This window comes from Bombina bombina, chromosome 5 (assembly GCF_027579735.1).
Source record: "Bombina bombina isolate aBomBom1 chromosome 5, aBomBom1.pri, whole genome shotgun sequence".
Classification (NCBI taxonomy): domain Eukaryota; kingdom Metazoa; phylum Chordata; class Amphibia; order Anura; family Bombinatoridae; genus Bombina; species Bombina bombina.
Genome location: NC_069503.1, coordinates 394,176,305 through 394,197,227, shown reverse-complemented (window position 1 = coordinate 394,197,227; position 20,923 = coordinate 394,176,305). Strand labels below are relative to the sequence as shown.

At 39.6% G+C, this 20,923-nt stretch overlaps 1 protein-coding gene across 1 annotated transcript in view; it reads right to left on the bottom strand.

Annotated features, from left to right (window-relative positions):
• LOC128661490 (ubiquitin-conjugating enzyme E2 E2) overlaps positions 1 to 20,923 on the bottom strand; it is a 141,198-nt gene that overhangs the window by 78,524 nt on the left and 41,751 nt on the right. Inside the window, exon 2 of the mRNA XM_053715739.1 lies at positions 14,301 to 14,433. Coding sequence (XP_053571714.1) covers positions 14,301 to 14,433 — 133 coding nt within the window. The remainder of the gene's footprint in view (positions 1 to 14,300; positions 14,434 to 20,923) is intronic.

The following is a 20,923-nucleotide window of genomic DNA, read 5'->3' as shown; positions in this document are numbered from 1 at the left end:
AGGGTGAAAAAAAGGTTCCAGAAGAATGATTAAAAAAGAATTTAAGGCTGCCCACAGAAAAAAAATGTGTGCGGGGAGCTGTGGACTCTCCCCGTACAGAAGAAAATAAAATTATCAGATAAGCATAATTTAAGTTTTTCTTCTTAAAAACGGGGAGAGAGTCCACAGCTGCATTCATTACTTTTGGGAAATCAATACCCAAGCTTATAGAGGACACTGAATGCAAACGGGCGGGAATAAAAAATGCGGCCCAATCTGATAGCACCACAGCCTGATACAACCCGTTAAAAACTACTTCAACAGAAGCAGAAAAAACAAAAATATGGAAAGAGGACAACGTAACTGCCCAACAATTAGAACCATACGGATCACAATTAGAGATCACTCTAAATTCTGGACTTCATTGAGCACAAAGACCTCTGAGGAGATAAAAGTCCCACTCACTAGAGGCACCCACATAAACACCTCTCCAAGAACAATGGCAAGGGATAAACAAACAAACCCTTACACCACATTTTTCCAACTAAAAGAAGGGAAAAATCAGATAAGAAGGTCTGAAAGAACCTCCAGAAACAATCCCCGAAGAGAAGGGCAAAACAAAGAGAGAAGCCCCTAGCATAACTCAAAGAGAGCAGCTTCCAGGCTGCAAGAGGACAAAGTCCCGTAGAAAATACTCTACCGACGGAGGAGAGCAAAGATAAAGGAAAAATTCCAGATCACCTCTTACATGGATCCAAAAGGAGCCAATGTAAAGCCTTAACCACAACCAAAGTCCCACTAGCACAAAGAACTGAACACCCATAGGACAGAAAGAAACCCCGGGAGCAGAACAGGAATGGAATAGTAACCTCCGTTCATGATACAAACAAAAGCCACAGGCTTCCATCGTATAGGCAGTCAGCTTGCAACTTGTACCAGGACATACCTGGAAAGGAACAAGAGAAAAAACTTGAAAAGCAGGGCGGACCAACTCCCCCCCCAACTAGAAAACGGGGTAAGGGAGGACAACACCCTGACCAATAAGGAAGAGCCAACTACCCACTAAGGGAAGGTTCCCAAATCTACTGCAAGGCCTCCCAACCTAAGTAAGGATTCTTCGGAAAACCGGATACGTGGTTGATGCCCAAACAGACTAGTCAGAAATCCTGAACCCCTACTCCAATCGAACAGTCCTATCACAGAAGCGACTGTCAATGTCCCAAAGGACAAGAGAGATTAAAAATCCCCAGCATCGACAAGGCCTGGAGGTCAGGTAATGAATCCCCAACCACGAGATCCTAAGGTAAGAAGCAGGAAGGAGGCACCGACACCCAGAGAGACTAACTCGGGATCCAGGATACCTATCCTCATTACCCCTCAGAAACCCGAAGGGAGGGTACACTGCAGACAAGAGAAACCCTCGACCCACTGAACTCCTAGAGTCAGATGAGGAAACTATCTCAGAAGGAGCCAACTGGATAGGCACAGTAGACCAGATCCTCCCAAATAGAAGGAAAAAACGAAGAAAATAGGAATATTCCAGTAAAGAAATTTCCAGGAAAACTTCCTCCATTTCTCCAGAAGAGAGAAAATGGACCGCCCCAGTAGGCACAAGGAGATTTCCCCAGGACCGGGAAAACAATCCTACTACTGAATGCCGGACAGATCCAAGACTATTAAAATCTGGAAAAACAGATCAACCAAATGCCAAGTCAAAGACAAGGACTAGGTTAGAAAACCAGGTGCTGGATCAAGACCAAAAAACCTTGCGGAACAACCCCAAACTTTACCTGGAATTGAAAATGTCCATACCCTTCAAGGGGTCCTGAACTCTGATCTCTCAAGATGTATCCCAGTGACTGCACACTCAGCCTAAAAAGGCCACTAAGACAACACCCATAAAGTTTGAAGGCCAAGGATGGACCAAAAAGAGATCAGAACTCCATGATTGAGAGAATGACAGTCTCTAAAGATCCAGTCTGGATCAACCCTCAGAAAACCTACAGCCCAAGGAATTAACGAATGAACGAGCATCCTAAAAACCCAAGTATATAGGATGAAAAAGGGGGATACTGCAAAGACAAAAAAGGGTCCCTAAGAATCGAGTCTCTGCAACCAGATGACTGAAAGACCTACCCCAAAAGGCAAGGGAAAAGCATAGCAATCCTCAAAAAAAGAGGAGAGAAACACTGGTGAAAAGAGATCTGAAAATTTGGACAATCCAATCCACAAGGAGTACCAATAGGGGGAAATCATCGCCCCCTACACCAGGTACTGGAGATCTCCAAGCAGTCATCTGATCCTCCCCCCCTCGGAAGGGAGGAGTCAAGCTCCTGTACCTCAGGAACTATAAATACACTGACATAGCAGAATTCGTAATGCCAGCAAACCACGTAAGCTATGCAGGGACAAAAACACTTAGTATCGAGTACGACCAACATCAGACAAAATAAAGAAGGACCAGCCAGATATCTAGGATAGAAGGGCCTCCAATAACTTGTAGAAACAAGAAAAACAACCTCATAACAAGAGGTTACCAAACTTAATACCCAAACAGGACCAGCCTGTTGTCAAGGATACAAAATGTCTTATATAACCCCAAAAGAACAGAGTGAACTAGTACCCAAGAAGGACCAGCCTGCTGATCAGGGTACAACCAAACTGTTCAAGGGCTAACTGAAAGTTCTAAGCCCCAGCAGGGCTAGACTAAACAAAACCAGACAATGACAAACACATAAGCTCTGAGGTTTAAACTTTGTCTCTTAACCTTTTTTTTTGTAACAACCATCGTGACCAGAAAATCGCTAGTATCCAAAATCAAAGAGAAGAAAAAAGTTTTCGAAAAGGAAAGTTCTACAACAGTCTCGAGCTCTGCAAAGAAAACATATCCTAATCGGATCAAAAGAAGTAGGCCGCATCCACAGGTGAACGCCAAGAAAGAAAAAGAAACACTGACAGGGCTAGCCTGTCAGGGACAAGAGCTAACACCGGGATTAGATACACAAGCAAAAGACAGACAGGAGCATTATCTACATCCTCCCCTCGTCTAGCGCTGTTCGCCATCAGAATCAGAAGACTGAGGATACGGAGGCAAATGAAGACTAAAATCCTCCCAAGCCTCCAGTACCTGCCGCAGCAATACACGCAGGCGAGTTAGACTGACTCTAAAGGCAAAACTCATCTTCGGCGGGGTATCTGAGGGCCCCGATCCTGTCGGCTGTCCCCCTGAAGCCTCAGAGAGAACCGCTACCCCAGAAGAAAAACCTGCCAGATAAAAAGGACACGGATAAGCTCTTTGCAGGCCCTCAAGAAGCTTTAAATGCGCCAATGCCACTAATATGGCCATGCGCAACAGAGCGGCAACATCTGTTGGAAAGAAACCTCCTTCCGGAGAAGGGGTAACGGAATTTGGGACAACTGCTTGCGTAGGAACAGAAAATACCAGGAAATGGGCCTCACGGGACACAGAATCCTCAGAGGTGGACAGCTCAGCGGACTCCAATCTCTCCCCAGAGGAAGAAAAGAGTACTCTATTACAGCATACGGAACATAAATGATTGGGCTGGATTACCCAGGCCTCCATACAATCTAAGCAGGAAACAGAATCTGAGTCAGAGAAATCCTCCTCAGAAAAATCAGAACCCTCCATAACTTGACCAGACAAATTTGGACAAAAATAACTGGCACCTCAAACCCCCAATGGCTGGGGCACTCGCCACCTCCTATGACCCAGACAAGTAGAGAAACTGAGCCTCTCCACTGCCACTCAGTCACGATACAGAAATGGAGAATGAAAATGTGACCATGCCCGGTCACAAGATGCGCCATATAGGCCAAAGAAAAGCACGCCAGTCCACAAGAACTGCGTAGCTCTAAAAAAAATCATATGTTGCAAAATAGCCATGGAGAATTTCAATGGAGAATTTCAATCTCCCCGGTCTAGTCCGATTGGGGAGATTGACAACTTCTGCCCGCACCTGATAGGCAGTGCTTGGAAAGGGGGCGGTATTGCACACAAGCGCAAAATAGTGCTAGCGTGGAATGCTGAATACTTCCAGCTGATTTCTGCCTGCGGCGAGCTGGGGCGGACATATGTATGCCCCTATCCGCCATGGCTTGATAAAGCGAGCCCTATAAGCATCTTCACTAGGACTTCTCCCACTCTTCTTATTTCTCCTTCATACTATTACCCTTCACAGGAAGCAATGTCCTCTGATTAACCACTTAACCCTTTTTTACGTATATATATCCCTCGACCCTAATTCTCCTGAAAGCTACCGCCCCATATCACTGCTTCCACTAACATCAAAATTCCTGTCCACCAACTCTTTGCTTGACCCCATGCAATCTGGATTCCGCCCCAAACACTCAACTGAGACTGCCCTTACCAAGGTTACTAACGATCTTCTCTCTGCTAAAAATATTGGCCACTACTCTATACTCATCTTACTTGACCTCTCAGATGCCTTCAACACAGTTGACCACCCCCTCCTCCTACAGACCCTTAGCTCTTTTTGCCTCTGTGACACTGCTCTTTCCTGGATTCACTCCTATCTTTCTCACTAATCTTTTTCTGTGTCATTTTCCGGTGACTCCTCCTCTCCTATGCCTCTGTCTGTTGGAGTACCTCAAGGATCTGTTCTGGGTCCTCTACTCTTCTCCATCTATACTTCTTCGCTGGGTAAACTTATCAACCGTTATGGCTTCAAATATCACCTCTATGCTGATGACACCCAGATCTACCTCTCCACCCCTGCTCTCTCTCCCTCCTAAAGATTAACATGTACAAGACTGAGGTCCTTCTTATCCACCCCCTAAAGCTCTAAGCCGACTTCTGACTTCTCTATCCCTGTTGACGGCATCACCATTTCATCACCATATCCAATCACTTTCTACATCCTGCAGCAACCGTCTACGCAATATTTCCAAGATTTGCCCTTTTCTGCGCGCTAACACCACAAAGCAAATAATCCACTCCCATGTTATTTCCCAACTTGACTACTTGACCTACTCGCTGGCCTTCCTCTTTCACGCCTCTCCCCCCTTCAATCCATCCTAAATGCCTCTGCCAGGTTGATCCACCTTTCCTGTCACTCTGTATCTGCTGCACCTCTCTGCGAGTCCCTTCATTGGCTCCCCATTCACAGCAGAATTAAATTCAAAATTCTCACCCTTACATACAAAGCTCTCACCAACGCCGCTCCCCTCTACCTATCCTCTCTAATAAACAAATATACTCCAGCCCGTTCCTCTCATGCTAGACTGCAGGACTTCTGTCGTGCAGCACCTACCCTATGGAACATTCTCCTTTGCGCTGTCAGGCTTTGCCCTAATCTTTCTTCATTTAAATGCTCCCTGAAGACTTTTCTGTTCAGGGAAACCTACCACCCAACTCAATAATAAATTAACTTCACTTACCTAACATTTCCCTCATCTAACTCTGCATTAACCTCTTTTTCAATCTTGCAGTCCTCACCTCCTGTTTCTCAACCTCCTACCCTTCTAGATTGTAAGTTCCCACGGGAATAGGGCCCTCAATTCCTCCTGTATGTGTTTGTAAATTGTGTCCTGTCTCTTACAAGTCTTATATTGTTTTATTTAAATGAATTGTATCCATGGACAGCAATGCATAATATGTATGCTTCATAAATAAAGTATAATATATATACGTAATGCAGAACTTTGCTTATTGCACGACGTATATATACATGTCTGAGCTGCAGGAAGCTCCAGCATGCTGTTAAGTTACAGCCGAGAGCTAGAGTTCCTGAGCTCATCACATCTGTCTTCATATGTAACTGGAGCGCGAATGGTGCTCCGATTCCATATGAAGGCAGATGCCAGATCGTTACAGACGGTGATACTATGTGTCTAACCATCTGTAATAATCATCTGCTGGTCCCGGCTCTATTTCTGTTTAAATGGAGTGATAGCAAAAATGCTAAAAATGATCTGGTATTTTGGGCAAGTTCTTTACTGAAAGTCCTGGAAGTGAAGGGGTTAAATGTATAGAAAGGTCAAAAATAAAATATGCATGGGTGCATTTCAATGTGAAATATAAACATTTTTGCAATATACTTTCATCAGCAAAAACACTTCTAGTAAAAGTCATTACGGTTTCTGCGATATATGCACATATCCTGGGAAGGCTTGTGCACTAGTATACAAACAACACACCTTCTCAGAGTCAGCAATGGCTTGTAAGACACTAATTACATCTTCAGAGGCAATACAGATCGGGCAGATCTCTGAGCTGGAAAGGTGTATGAATACAAGTGCACGTGCCCTCACAGGATATATGCGTATGCTGCAGAAAAACAGTAATAACTTTACTAGAAGCATTTTTGCTGATAAAAGTATATTGCAATAATGCTTATATTTCACATTGAAATGCACCCATGCATTTTACAAACACCCACTTCCCTCCCTCTCCACCCCATCCTCCCCAAACTAGTGTACAACAGAGTGGTTTAGAGCATGGTTATTTAATTCTAGTTCTCAGGATCCACTAACAGGACTTCAAGATTACCTTAGGTGAGAGCAGTTGGTTAGTTAGCATGTGCACTAGTTGAGATATGGTTAAAATCTGACCTTATTGGCTCATGAGGACTGGGATTAAAAACCCATGGTTAAGAAAGAGGTGATTTATGTAGAAAAAAAAAAAAACCAAGGCAACAAAAAAGAAAATTAAGGAATCCAAATAATTATAAAGGAAAAGTGCAGCAACATAATAAAAAAAGTAATCTCTTTGAGGAATAATTAGATCTTCATTATTGTGTAGTTCAAACAGTTTTTATGAAATACCGTAACACAAATATATCTATAATTAAACAGTCTTGGATGTTAATCCCAAGTGTTAAACAATCTTTAATAATTCATGTATACTACTTTCTAACACATCAAATTTAGCTGAAAATATATTAACGATACGCACATTACCATTCTTATCAACAAGCTAAATTAATATGTGATAGTTGTGTGCCAACAATTTTTTAATCAGCTGCCCCCCTCTATTTGTTTAATAGGAATACACGTTACACTACTCCTTTATTTAACTATAACGTATCAGTTCAACAGATCTAGTGATAGCTGTAGGGCAGGGATTTTTAAGGCAGCGGGCCTCCCCACTGACAAAATCTACAAGACTGCCCCCCCTACATAAAAGATATTAATTTATTTTTTCTCTTTAAAGGAATTAACATCTGATCCAGGTTTCACACAAAGTTCTCCGTCTGATCCAAGGTTCACACACAGCTCTCAAGAGCGGATTCTGCTCAACCAAAATATCTTCACTTCTGTTTCATTTTGCACTTTTTTACTCCTGTGTTAAACGCAAGTTACTGATCAAGACAGCAAACAAAATGCAGTCTCTTTTTTTCCACCTACATATTACCCTTTGCCTCATTCCACCTGACATGGCAAGTGTCATTGTCGTCTCTTTTAAACTGTTCTATCTATGTTTTGCCAAAGCCAACTGCTGTTTGTGATTTCCATAGGATAGTGTGAAATGTCACTGCTCCTGCACCTCCACTCATATGCTCTAGCGCCGCCTAGTGTAGAGTGATCTAATGTTCATGTGGCTTACAGAACTCATGCCTGATAAAGAGATAATGTATAGGTGTAAGGTTGGCTCACTGTAAGTTTACTGTCAAAGTAACTTATTTTAGTATTAACTTTATTATTAACAAAGCATCCTCACTACTTATAACAAGTTGGTTTTAAAATCAAATTTACTTGTTCATAGATATTTATTTCACTGTTGACTATCTTACACTAATTTAATGCAATGATACAAATAAATACAGTGGTGCAATAATTAGTGCTAATATTCAGAGCTGACACATGCACACTCCTGAGAGAACAATGCAAATTTGATAATCGAGCATGCAATATTAAACAACTATTAATTTACTTCTATCTGAATCATGAAAGTTTAATTTTGACTTTACTGTCCCTTTAAGTTCTACGATTTGTTAAGCATTTATAACTCTAGGGCTGTCTAAATATGACTAAACAAACCTCAATTGTTCGCACAATATTTAGGCTTTCAAAATTCAGTGAAGGACTCTGCTAGTAACAACTTAGGTTTTTTCCTTTCCCATGGTTAGTATGTGGGGAAGCAAAGTCAGCGTCGTGTTCTCAGTAATTTGAAAACAATGCTTTTTCAGGGCCAAATATGTCAATGTGGGACCAATTTTAAAAATCCAAATATATTGAGTTAGGTAGTTCTTTATATACCTTATGTATGCAGACGCACCTAAATGCCAAGTACTTCCTAACCTGAGACTCAACAAAGAGGAGCAGTAAGAGGCCAGTAAATGTCAACCGCATATAAGAACCAACATGACATCTGCAGATTGCAAAAAACAACAAACGGCTGGGGAATTGGCCGGTAAGAAGAGATATCCAGAGCAAGAGCATTCTGCACATCACAACAACGTAGGTGCCATGATCCTCGAGACCCCTTGCATCAAATCCTGAGCCAAGGGTCCACAACACCTACACAATGGACCTCCCCAACATTAAACAATCTTTGTCTTTATACAGAAATGTAATGGTTAAAGAAGCATTTGGTCTAAGTATCTATTTAAATGGCAGATGTACAGTTTTCAAATTAAATGCTCAGTCTTTTGACCAAAGAAGAATCATGTCATAAATGACAAAAGATTATGGATCATAACATTCATAACCTTAACTCTCAACTAACATTTCTAGGTCAAAGAAGACTCAACTGCCAATATACTTAAAATTCTAAAATGTGATCAAATACTTAGCTAATTATTGCAAATTATTAGCTGTGTTGTAATTTATGAAAAGTCTACAACACAAATGTACTAGTGAATTTGCCACCTACACAATGGTAAAACAAATTTAAAGTTTTTACTTATTTAATAGTGGGTAAGGCAACTGACTGGCCCGCTGTAGAGAACATGCCGATATTTGTGTATTTCACCCTCTCTGTCCCTTTCCCTTTCTCTTCCTGGACCACTTTTTTATGGTTTTAAATCTGTTTTGGCATTTGTATTTCACCCTCTGAAACCACTGTATCTGCTCAAATCCTGTTCCCACCATGTATATTTCCTTAATCTGCTAACTTTGCTAAATTAATTATACCCCCCCCAATTTGGTCTACTTGAATCCATTCTTTTGATCTTGGTCTACATTTTACTTTTCTTACCTGGTCTTCATTTATCTTCTAGTCTACAATCAACTAATTTAGTAAACTCAGCTGGCTACAGAGGCTTATAAATTTAATTTCAGCTAGGGGAGAACATTTGCAGAGAATTCTATCTTTCTAAGATCCCATCTCTCTAAGTGAACATCTTAAGTGACAGCACTAAGAATTATACAAGATTTAAAGAACATTTGAACTACCACTGAGGCAGTCAAACATATTTTCCTTGTTAACAAAGTCTTATGCATTTACTGCTTAGGCATATTTTCCTGCCTGCTTTTCCTTTTTACATCCTCCACATAATGTTTTTATAGGCCCCTCTCTCATTTCTTGACAATACCTCAGTTCTCACAAACTACTTTTTATTTTAAAATCTTTTTGTCACTAAACTGCAACACCTCATACAAATACTCACTGCTACAAATCTCCTCACCTACTCTCTCTCCATCTTGCTGCTTTTAGCATCAGGGGACATCTCTACTAATCCTGGACCCTCCCAAATTCCCACCCTTACCCACACACCTTACAGAAACTTTAATACAAGGAACACACATAAGGAACACACATAACCTCATTTCTATTTCATGTCACCCAAAGGCACAAACTCTTTTCGCTTGTGCAGTAGTAGTGGTTTGAGGGCTTAATTAGATTTGGAAGTTAATTTAGATTTTAAACAAATGCTCTGTGACACACACAAACTTACATCCCATACACTCATAATAGTGTGTTGTTTGTTAGCTACGTTAGATGGTTTTTTCCCATTTTATTTTACAAGGAAAAAAAGTGCTGTGTCTAAACCAGCATCTGCAATTCATTGTTTATGGATTTGAGCTCTGCATACTGCTGTAGCCAGGGGAAACTCTATACAGCCAGGCATTTTGTGCTTAACACAAACTAAAGACGCTATTATTTAGGCAGCAGGGTTTCTCAAGTGCTGGATGCAGATACCGCTCTGGCACTGATTTAAATGATCTTCACTGCTTATCTAGAGCAGAGAAAACACCTGAATAACACAATGCAGAGGTGTTTTGAGTTTTTTTAATTTTATTTAATCCCAAACAGACTAGTGTTGTTGCCCCTTTATATAATATCCACAGCCCAAACCTATTTAGGTGCACATGCAAATTAATTATAATATCCTTTCCTATTAAAGGGACATTAAATATCTTGCGATTTTATATAAAAATGTTTAGTTGTCTATAATGAAACAACCTTGCAATATAAATATATTAATTATTTTGTCCCCTTTTCATTTAAATTAGCTCTGAAAAAATAGAGCTTTTTCTTATTTTTAGACCTTGAAAATGCATTCTGCCGACTTCTCAGGGCTAACCCTGCTACACATATATCCCTAATTGGCTTTATCAGATAACAACTGCAAAACAATTCACTTCATACTAAAGGGATATGAAACCCAAAATGTTTATTTCATGATTCATATAGAGCATGTGATTTTAAACAACTTTCTAATTTACTTCTATTATACATTGTTCTTTGTTCTCTTGGTATCTTTTGTTGAAAAGCAGGGATGTATGCTTAGGCGCCAACCCATTTCTGGAGCACTATATGGCAGCAGTTTTGAATGTTATCCATTTGCAAGAGCACTAGATGGCAGCACTATTTCCAGCCATGTAGTGCTCCAGATGCCTACCTAGGTATCTCTTCAGCACAGAATATCATGAGAACTAAGCACTTTTAATAATAGAAGTCAATTGGAAACTTTTACAAAAAAATATTATGCTTTGTCTAAATCACAAAAGGACATTTTTGGGTTTCATATCCCTTTACTTGCTAGTAGTCTTGTTGTCATAGACTAAAGCACCAAATAAGGCAAATGGTGAGTGGAGTTTGGCTATTTACAAATAATTGAAGCAAAAAGAATGTTTTAAAAACATTAGGACTTGTCTGACATTGTTTTTCTATAGCAACACAACAGAAATGTAATTACAAGGTGTTTTAAATGATGTTCTTATGGACACAGAAGTCAAAATGTAACAGACATTAAACCTTTTTGAGATGTTAGCAGCTTTTCAGGGGTGAAACTACTACTGGTGCAGCCGGTGATGTGGGACCAGTGCCCAAGTGCTGGAGGTGGCGGGGGGGGGGGGGGGGGGGGGGGGGGGTCATAGCAGCCAATCTATACCTAAGCATGTGCAGAATGTGTACAATACTAATGCAGGGGAGCATTTTATTGGTGCAGGTTGCAGGTCTATCTATCTATCTATCTATCTATCTATCCATCCATTCTCAAAATCATTATACAGAGCAGTATGTATATTATTACTATTACTACTGAGTTATCTTTGGAGGAGACCAAAAAACAAATTTGCATCAGGGCCCTCTATTGAGTAGATTTGCTACTGTAGCTCTTGCGCAACTGTTTCTAACTGGCATCATCAGAGTAAGATATTATTATTATTATCATCATCATCAGGTATTTGTAGAGTGCCAACAGGTTTCGCAGCGCTATGAACATAGGTGGTATATAAAAATGATTACAGGTATCAAATAGGGAGAGAGGGTCCTGCCGAGAGTTGCACTGTTGTAGTCGGCTCTTATGAAGATGAACTACAAACAGCTGGGCTCATAGGCTTACATGCTATGGGGTTTTAGGGGATAGCAGTGGAGATAGGAAGGTTAGTGTAGGTTCTAAGCGTCCCTGAATAGTAGAGTCTTCAGGGAGCACTTGAAGCTTTTAAAACTAGGGGAGATTCTTGTGGAGCGAGGCAGAGAGTTCCATAAGATGGGAGCCAATCTGGAGAAATCTTGAAGACGGGAATGTGAGGAGGTAACAAGAGAGGAGGAGAGTAGGAGATCATGAGCGGAGCGAAGGGGACGGGAGGGAGAGTATCTGGAGACAAGGTCTGAGATGTAGGGGGGAGCAGTGCAATTGAGAGCTTTGTATGTCAGAGTGAGAATTTTGTGTTTAATCCTGGAGGCAAGAGGAAGCCAGTGAAGGGATTGGCAGAGAGGTGCGGCAGATGAAGAGCGACGTGCAAGGAAGATGAACCTGGCAGAGGCATTCATTACGAATTGTAAAGGAGATAGGCAGCAGCTAGGGAGACCAGAGAGGATAGAGTTGCAGTAGTCGATACGGGAAAGGATGAAACAGTGGATTAAAATCTTTGTTGTGTCTTGTGTAAGGAAATGTCAAATTTTAGCGATGTTTTTAAGGTGGAAGCGGCAGGCTTTAGCCAAGGACTGAATGTGAGGAGTGAAAGAAAGATCTGAGTCCAGTGTGATCCCAAGACATCGGGCATGTGAGGTTGGGGTAATGATGGAGTTATCAACAGTTATAGAGACATGGGAGGTGGAGATTTTGGAAGAAGGGGGGAAAATAAGGAGCTCAGTTTTGGAGAGATTTAGCTTGAGGTAGTGAGAGGACATCCAAGATGAGATATGAGAGAGTTCTGATGCAGCGAGGTAGATTTGGGTATCGTCGGCATACATATGATAATGAAACCCGTGGGACTTTATTAAGGAACCTACTGAGGACTTGTAGATAGAGAAGAGAATGGGACCAAGGACAGAGCCTTGCTGTACTCCAACAGAAAGAGGTAACGGGGCAGAAGATGCCCCAGAGAAGACTACACTAAAGGTACGGTTAGACAGATAGGAAGAGAACCAAGAGAGAGCTGTGTCACAGATGCCGAAGGATTGGAGGGTATGGAGCAAAAGAGGGTGGTCGACAGTATCAAAGGCTGCAGACAGATCAAGGAGGATAAGTAGAGAGAAGTGGTCATTTGATTTTGCTGTAAGTAGATTGTTGGTAACCTTAAAAATTGCTGTCTCTGTTGAGTGAAGGGGGCGAAATCCAGATTGCAGTGGGTCAAGGAGGGAGTTTAGTGTAAGGAAATGGGATAGACGTGCATATACTAGCTTTTCAAGAAGCTTTGAGGCAAGAGGTAGTAGGGAAATAGGGCGGTAGTTGGATGGGGAGGTTGGATCGAGAGAAGGTTTTTTGAGAAAAGGTGTGACTAATGCATGCTTAAGAGATGTGGGAACTATACCAGTGCTGAGCGAGAGGTTGAAGATGTGTGTGAGTATCGGGGTTTGGATAGAAGAGAGGGAGGGGAGTAGTTGTGAGGGGATGGGGTTGAGGGGACAGGTAGTGCGGTGAGAGGATAGTATAAGGGCAGAAACTTCATCCTCTGTAACAGGGGCAAAAGAGCTAAATGTATGGCTATGTGGGTTTTGGATGATTGTGAGCTTTTGAGGGGGATGGAGATCGGTAGTATGTTGAGAGCTGATTTCATTTCTGATGGAGTCGATTTTGTTGTTGAAATAGCTGGCAAAATCATGGGCTGAGAGAAAAGTTGTGGTGGGAGGTGGGGGTGGGCGGAGAAGAGTATTGAATGTGGAGAACAGACGTTTTGGGTTTGAAGAAAGAGTAGAGATTAGAGTGGAGAAGTAGTATTGCTTATATAGATTAAAGGCAGAATAGTAAGAGTTCAAGATGAACTTATAGTGAAGAAAGTCAGCAGAACTCCGAGATTTCCTCCAGTGTCGCTCATGACAAGCTTTTAAACTAGAGAAACCAAGGTTACAACATGGCGGTGCTTATCAGAAACTGAAACTTTATACTTATTTCTTCCATAATAATATATTTTTCTCAGGCTTTACATCATTATATCTAACATTTATTCAGTGTTAATTAAAATAATATCCCTTTAAAGTGACTGAGAGACAATAAATGCCTTTCCAATTGGCTTCTATTGCACACTTCACATTTCCTGGAGGCTAGGATGGGAGAAAAACCTGTGAGTGGTGGGCCAGGGATTTGTGGATGTGGCTGTGATTGGAGGGACGAAAACAATGGGTGTGTCATGGATGGGACCAGGTGTGCTGTGGTCGGTTACACAATTGATTGATACACAAAAGTTTAATTTGCCTTCTATGACCCATAAAATAAAGGGGTATATCTGTTTTTTTTGGATGCAAATGATGACAATGATTCAGCTTTCAAGTAAAGTCATTAACTAAATTTTCACACCGAGATTAGGATAAGAAATAGAATATACGATCAGTTATTGTAAAATTAGTTGATAGTAATCAATTGAGCAAAATAAGCCCTGAAAAACAAACATAATTTACACTGCTTGATGACTTGCAATAAGATTATTCATTAAATGTTTACTGTACTGACCTTTGGTGGCTTGAACGGGTAATCTGGAGAAAATGCGATATCAAGGAAGAAAACTCCGCCTTCATATACAGATCCAGGCGGGCCTAGTATAGTTGACCTCCATTCATATATGTTATCTCCTTTGGGGCCAGCGCTATAAAAACAATAAAAAAATATATTAGGGTTGTTAAAACAAAAATGGGTTAAAATGATCACCATTTTATAAACACTCTGCTTATTACTTATTTGTGTTAAATAAATAATAAAAATGTTCTAATTAGTAGGAACTTGTAATCATGTAATTTCTGCAGTACTAACCCCCGTTATTATGCGTTTAACCCTGCACAATGGTTAAATACATAGCTAAAGTCCAGCATGTGAGCCATGCGCATTGCAGCTCCCCAGTGGGAAACCACTTATGATTGGTGGCCAAGTGTGCCTGCCTGCCTCCCTACTGATTTCCTGCTTGGGAGTTTTAATACTTGCAGTTTAACTCTTTGTTAGGGTTGAAAGGACGATAAACTGTAAGAACATTTACTTTTTACATTTTTATTAGAGCATTTTATTATTACACTATAGTTTGCATCTGTGTATTTAACCCCTGCAAAAACACATGTGGTGAGCTTCTGACAAAAAGCAGATTTGTAAAGCCACCAATCACAAGCTAGCTCCCGGTAGTGCATTTTTGATAAAGGATACCAAGAGAATAAAGTAAAATATATAACAGAAATAAAATGAAAAGTCTCTAAATGGCATGCTCTATCTGAACCATGAGAGTTTAAAGGGACACTGAACCCAATTTTTTTCTACTGTGATTCAGATAGAGCATGCAATTTTAAGCAGCTTTCTAATTTACTCCTATTAACAAATTATTTTCATTCTCTTGGTATCTTTATTTGAAATGCAAGAATGTAAGTTTAGATGCCGGCCGATTTTTGGTGAACACACTGTGTTGTTCTTGCTGATTGGTTGGTAAATTCACCTACCAATAAACACGTGCTTTCCATAGTCCTGAACCAAAAAAATAGCTTAAATGCCTTCTTTTTCAAATAAAGAAAGCAAGAGAACGAAGAAAAATTAATAATAGGAGTAAATTAGAAAGTTGTTTAAAATTGCATGCTCTATCTGAATCACGAAAGAAAAAATTTGGGTTCAGTGTCCCTTTAACTTTAACGTCCCTGTAAGCCAGAAATGCTAAAATTATATACTCAAATTAGAGCAGACCATTTGTGTATTAGAATGTCCCTTTAATCACAGGTAAAGAAATAATGAATGATGAAAATATGTTTCAATTATTTTCACATAATCAGATAATTGCAGCAATAATTGTACAATATAGAGATGTTGCATCTCTTAGTAACAAGACTGTAATTATGCACCTAATTAACCCCCCCCTAAAAAAAACAACTTACAATCAAAATGACTTTTATTAAATTTGACTAAGCAGATGGCATGTGTGTAGAAAAAAATAGAACAAATAATAATAATAATAATAATAAAGCAAACTTACACAAAAAAATCAAGAAATAATATACAGTATTTAAAATTGGTCTCTGAATGTCAAGTTAAACAAACTATTTAGAAGTGATATTTACAGGTTTAGCAACACATTCTACAGACTCCTTCATTTAGATAGGTAAAAATAAATAATCAATATGATCACCTAGAAACAGGAAATAAAATATATTCTAAGCAGATAAATATAGAACATTCTATTCTCTTAATCAGGGACAGGAAACTGGTGGTCCAAGGCCTACATGCAGCCCTTGGCACTATTGTTTGTGGCCCTTCAATATTGATCTGTGGCTCCTGTGTGCTAGGTAGTTGGGCACAACTGCTCTTAACAATTGTAAAACAAATATTTGTAAATGCTGAAAAACAGCATTGATGATATACTAGAGCAGGGATGGCCAACTGGCGGCCCAAGGGCTTAATGCGGCCCTCTGCACTAGCCTTTTCACCCTTGCTGCTTTTGCAGAGACGCGCTAATACAGGGTAAAACATGTAATGTACAGGTTACGTCATGTCGTTAGGGGTTAAAAGATGCAAATGAAAGTTTTTCTTTGTTGTATGTTACATATCTCAATAAAGCAAATATTTCTACTATTTTTGGGGTAAATTCTATAGCTGCTAAAAAGGATATTACAGTATTTAGCTCTGAAAATCCCCATTGATATTACTTTTGTTGACAAAAGATGTAACATTTTTCAGCTGGTATACAATGTGTAGCATCGTCATCCCTCTTACTTTGATAAAGCATTAAAGGGACATGAAACCCAATTTTTTTTCATGATTTGTATAGAACATACATTTGTAAACAGCTTTCCACTTCTGTTATGTATTTTGCTTCATTCGCTTGGTATCCTTTCTTGTAGGAGCAGCAATGCACTACTGGGAACTGGCTGAACACATCAGTAAGCCAATTACACAAGGAATATATGTGCAGCCACGAATCAGCAGCTAGCTCACAGTTCTTAAGCTTAACCTAGTTATACTTTTTAACAAAGGATACCAAGAGAACGAAGCAAATTTGATAAAGTAAGTCAATTAAAAATTTCTTTAAAATTGTATGTTCTGTCTCACTCACAAAAGAAACATGTTGGGCTTCATGTCCCTTTAAGTAGCATAGTGCACTGCTGAGCAATGTGCTGCCGACTTTACTTGAACTGCAACAGTTAATTTGCTTGTCTCAGTTTGCATTAACCTTTGAATAATAAAGCACAGCTGGGAACGCTATAAAGAACAAACTGAGTAATGAATAATTAAAACCACCTACACAGATTTTGGAAGCCTCAATCTGTAGCTAGTATATTAGCATAGACATTAGCTGTAGAAAACGTGGGATAGTAAATTGTCTCTTTGTAGCAGAGGGGCAGGTGTAACTAACATTCACAAAATAAATAAATACATAAGTTAAATAAACAAAATAACACATTCATTTTCATAGTCCTATTGCTTTATTTGTTAAATAATCATATAAACAAAGGTAAACCATGAATGCAGATATACGGTATTTAGGGATATGGGATCTACCTTCAGACTAAGATACTTTAAATAACATTTTATTTGAGGTATTGCAAACATATCTTTTGACCTTGAGGAAATTTCAAAGCACAAAAAAAAAATTCTTTGTTATACGCAAACAGCTATCTATGCACATAACAAACAGCTCCTAATATTACTTCTCGTTTCCTTTCTGCCTTTTGTTTTTCCCTTATTAGTCTCAGAAGGATATGGAACATTAAACACTGTGAGATTGTAATATAAATGTTTAATTAAGTGTATTAAAAAAATGCAATATACTATAGTTTCATTCATTTATTTTGTCCCCTTTTCTGTAATTTAACTTTGGAGATTTACAATTCCTCATGGGTGCCGCCATGTTGAAACCTAGGTTTCTCTTATCTAATATATTTGCACGCCCTTCCTAATCATCACCAAAAAGCCCAAACATCAGTTATGATATAGCATCTCCATTAGCTGGTATAAAGAATGCACTTTTGCCTTTCAAGTGTAGGAGAGAGAAACTCAGAGTCAGCTCCGTATAGGACAATGGAGCAAATAGCTTTTTTAGCATGAGCTAATTTCTTGGAATCTGAAAGGTGCATACAGTGTTGTCTATGAAATTAGTTAAAGAGATTACTGCCTATCAGTCTTTCACATAAGCTTTTGCTTTTGTATAAACTCTACATCAGATCATGCACCTTCTGGTACCCTGCTTTCTACCATTAGATCACTTATGGCTGACCAGTAGAAAGATACCCTCAGGTTTACATTAATCATTTAAACTGCAATTTCCTTAGGTTCAGCACATACAAATACATTACACACTGACAAAACAGTGTTTGTGAAACCCTGATGTTCAACATTGTGAAGCTATGTGTTTGCCAAAAACATATCCTAAAAGTTCTCACATTAAAGCGTCACAAAACTTAAAGTTAAAGTTTCATGATTCAGATAGAGCATTTAATTTAAAAAAAAAAAACTAAAAAAAAACAACTTTCCAATATACTTTCATTATCAATATGTGCACATTCTTTTTATATGCACACTTTCTGAGGCTTCAGTTCCTTCTAAGCACATGCAAAAATGCACAGTGAATATATATATATATATATATATATACAGTTCAAGTGAAGGACTCTTTGACCCCAGGCTGGGGTAAATATATACCAGGGTGCGTGTGTCAGATATAAACAGTCCAGAGCAAAGACAGCACTCACTGGATTTTAGTAAAAAAACATAATTTATGTAAGAACTTACCTGATAAATTCATTTCTTTCATATTAGCAAGAGTCCATGAGCTAGTGACGTATGAGATATACATTCCTACCAGGAGGGGCAAAGTTTCCCAAACCTCAAAATGCCTATAAATACACCCCTCACCACACCCACAAATCAGTTTAACGCATAGCCAAGAAGTGGGGTGATAAGAAAAAAGTGTGAAAGCATAAAAAATAAGGAATTGGAATAATTGTGCTTTATACAAAAAAATCATAACCACCACAAAAAGGGTGGGCCTCATGGACTCTTGCTAATATGAAAGAAATGAATTTATCAGGTAAGTTCTTACATAAATTATGTTTTCTTTCTTGTAATTAGCAAGAGTCCATGAGCTAGTGACGTATGGGATAATGACTACCCAAGATGTGTATCTTCCACGCAAGAGTCACTAGAGAGGGAGGGATAAAATAAAGACAGCCAATTCCGCTGAAAATAATCCACACCAAAAATAAAGAAAAAAAAAACTGAAATTATAAGCAGAAGAATCAAACTGAAACAGCTGCCTGAAGTACTTTTCTACCAAAAACTGCTTCAGAAGAAGAAAACACATCAAAATGGTAGAATTTAGTAAAAGTATGCAAAAAAGACCAAGTTGCTGCTTTGCAAATCTGATCGACCGAAGCTTCAATCCTAAACGCCCAGGAAGTAGAAACTGACCTAGTAGAATGAGCTGTAATCCTTTGAGGCGGAGTTTTACCCGACTCGACATAGGCATGATGAATTAAAGATTTTAACCAAGATGCCAAAGAAATGGCAGAGGCCTTCTGACCTTTCCTAGAACCGGAAAAGATAACAAATAGACTAGAAGTCTTTCGGAAATTCTTAGTAGCTTCAACATAATATTTCAAAGCTCTAACTACATCCAAAGAATGCAATGATTTCTCCTTAGAATTCTTAGGATTAGGACATAATGAAGGAACCACAATTTCTCTACTAATGTTGTTAGAATTCACAACCTTAGGTAAAAATTTATAAGAAGTTCGCAACACCGCCTTATCCTGATGAAAAATCAGAAAAGGAGACTCACAAGAAAGAGCAGATAATTCAGAAACTCTTCTAGCAGAAGAGATGGCCAAAAGAAACAAAACTTTCCAAGAAAGTAATTTAATGTCCAATGAATGCATAGGTTCAAACGGAGGAGCTTGAAGAGCCCCAGAACCAAATTCAAACTCCAAGGAGGAGAAATTGACTTAATGACAGGTTTTATACGAACCAAAGCTTGTACAAAACAATGAATATCAGGAAGATTAGCAATCTTTCTGTGAAAAAGAACAGAAAGAGCAGAGATTTGTCCTTTCAAGGAACTTGCAGACAAACCTTTATCCAAACCATCCTGAAGAAACTGTAAAATTCTCGGAATTCTAAAAGAATGCCAGGAAAAATTATGAGAAAGACACCAAGAAATGTAAGTCTTCCAGACTCTATAATATATCTTCCTAGATACAGATTTACGAGCCTGTAATATAGTATTAATCACAGAGTCAGAGAAACCTCTTAGACTAAGAATCAAGCGTTCAATCTCCATACCTTTAAATTTAAGGAATTGAGATCCTGATGGAAAAAAGGACCTTGCGACAGAAGGTCTGGTCTTAATGGAAGAGTCCACGGTTGGCAAGAGGCCATCCGGACAAGATCCGCATACCAAAACCTGTGAGGCCATGCTGGAGCCACCAGCCGAACAAACGAGCATTCCTTCATAATCTTGGAGATTACTTTTGGAAGAAGAACTAGAGGCGGAAAGATATAGGCAGGATGATACTTCCAAGGAAGTGACAATGCATCCACTGCTTCCGCTTGAGGATCCCTGGATCTGGACAGATACCTGGGAAGTTTCTTGTTTAGATGAGAAGCCATCAGATCTATTTCTGGAAGTCCCCACATTTGAACAATCTGAAGAAATACCTCTGGGTGAAGAGACCATTCGCCCGGATGTAACGTTTGGCGACTGAGATAATCCGCTTCCCAATTGTCTATACCTGGGATATGAACCGCAGAAACTAGACAGGAGCTGGATTCCGCCCATACCAGATCCAAGATACTTCTTTCATAGCCAGAGGACTGTGAGTCCCTCCTTGATGATTGATGTATGCCACAGTTGTGACATTGTCTGTCTGAAAACAAATGAACGATTCTCTCTTAGAAGAGGCCATGACTGAAGAGCTCTGAAAATTGCACGGAGTTCCAAAATATTGATTGGTAATCTCACCTCCTGAGATTCCCAAACCCCTTGTGCTGTCAGAGACCCCCAAACAGCTCCCCAACCTTTCAGACTTGCATCTGTTGAAATTACAGTCCAGGTCAGAAGAACAAAAGAAGCCCCCTGAACTAAACGATGGTGATCTGTCCACCACGTCAGAGAG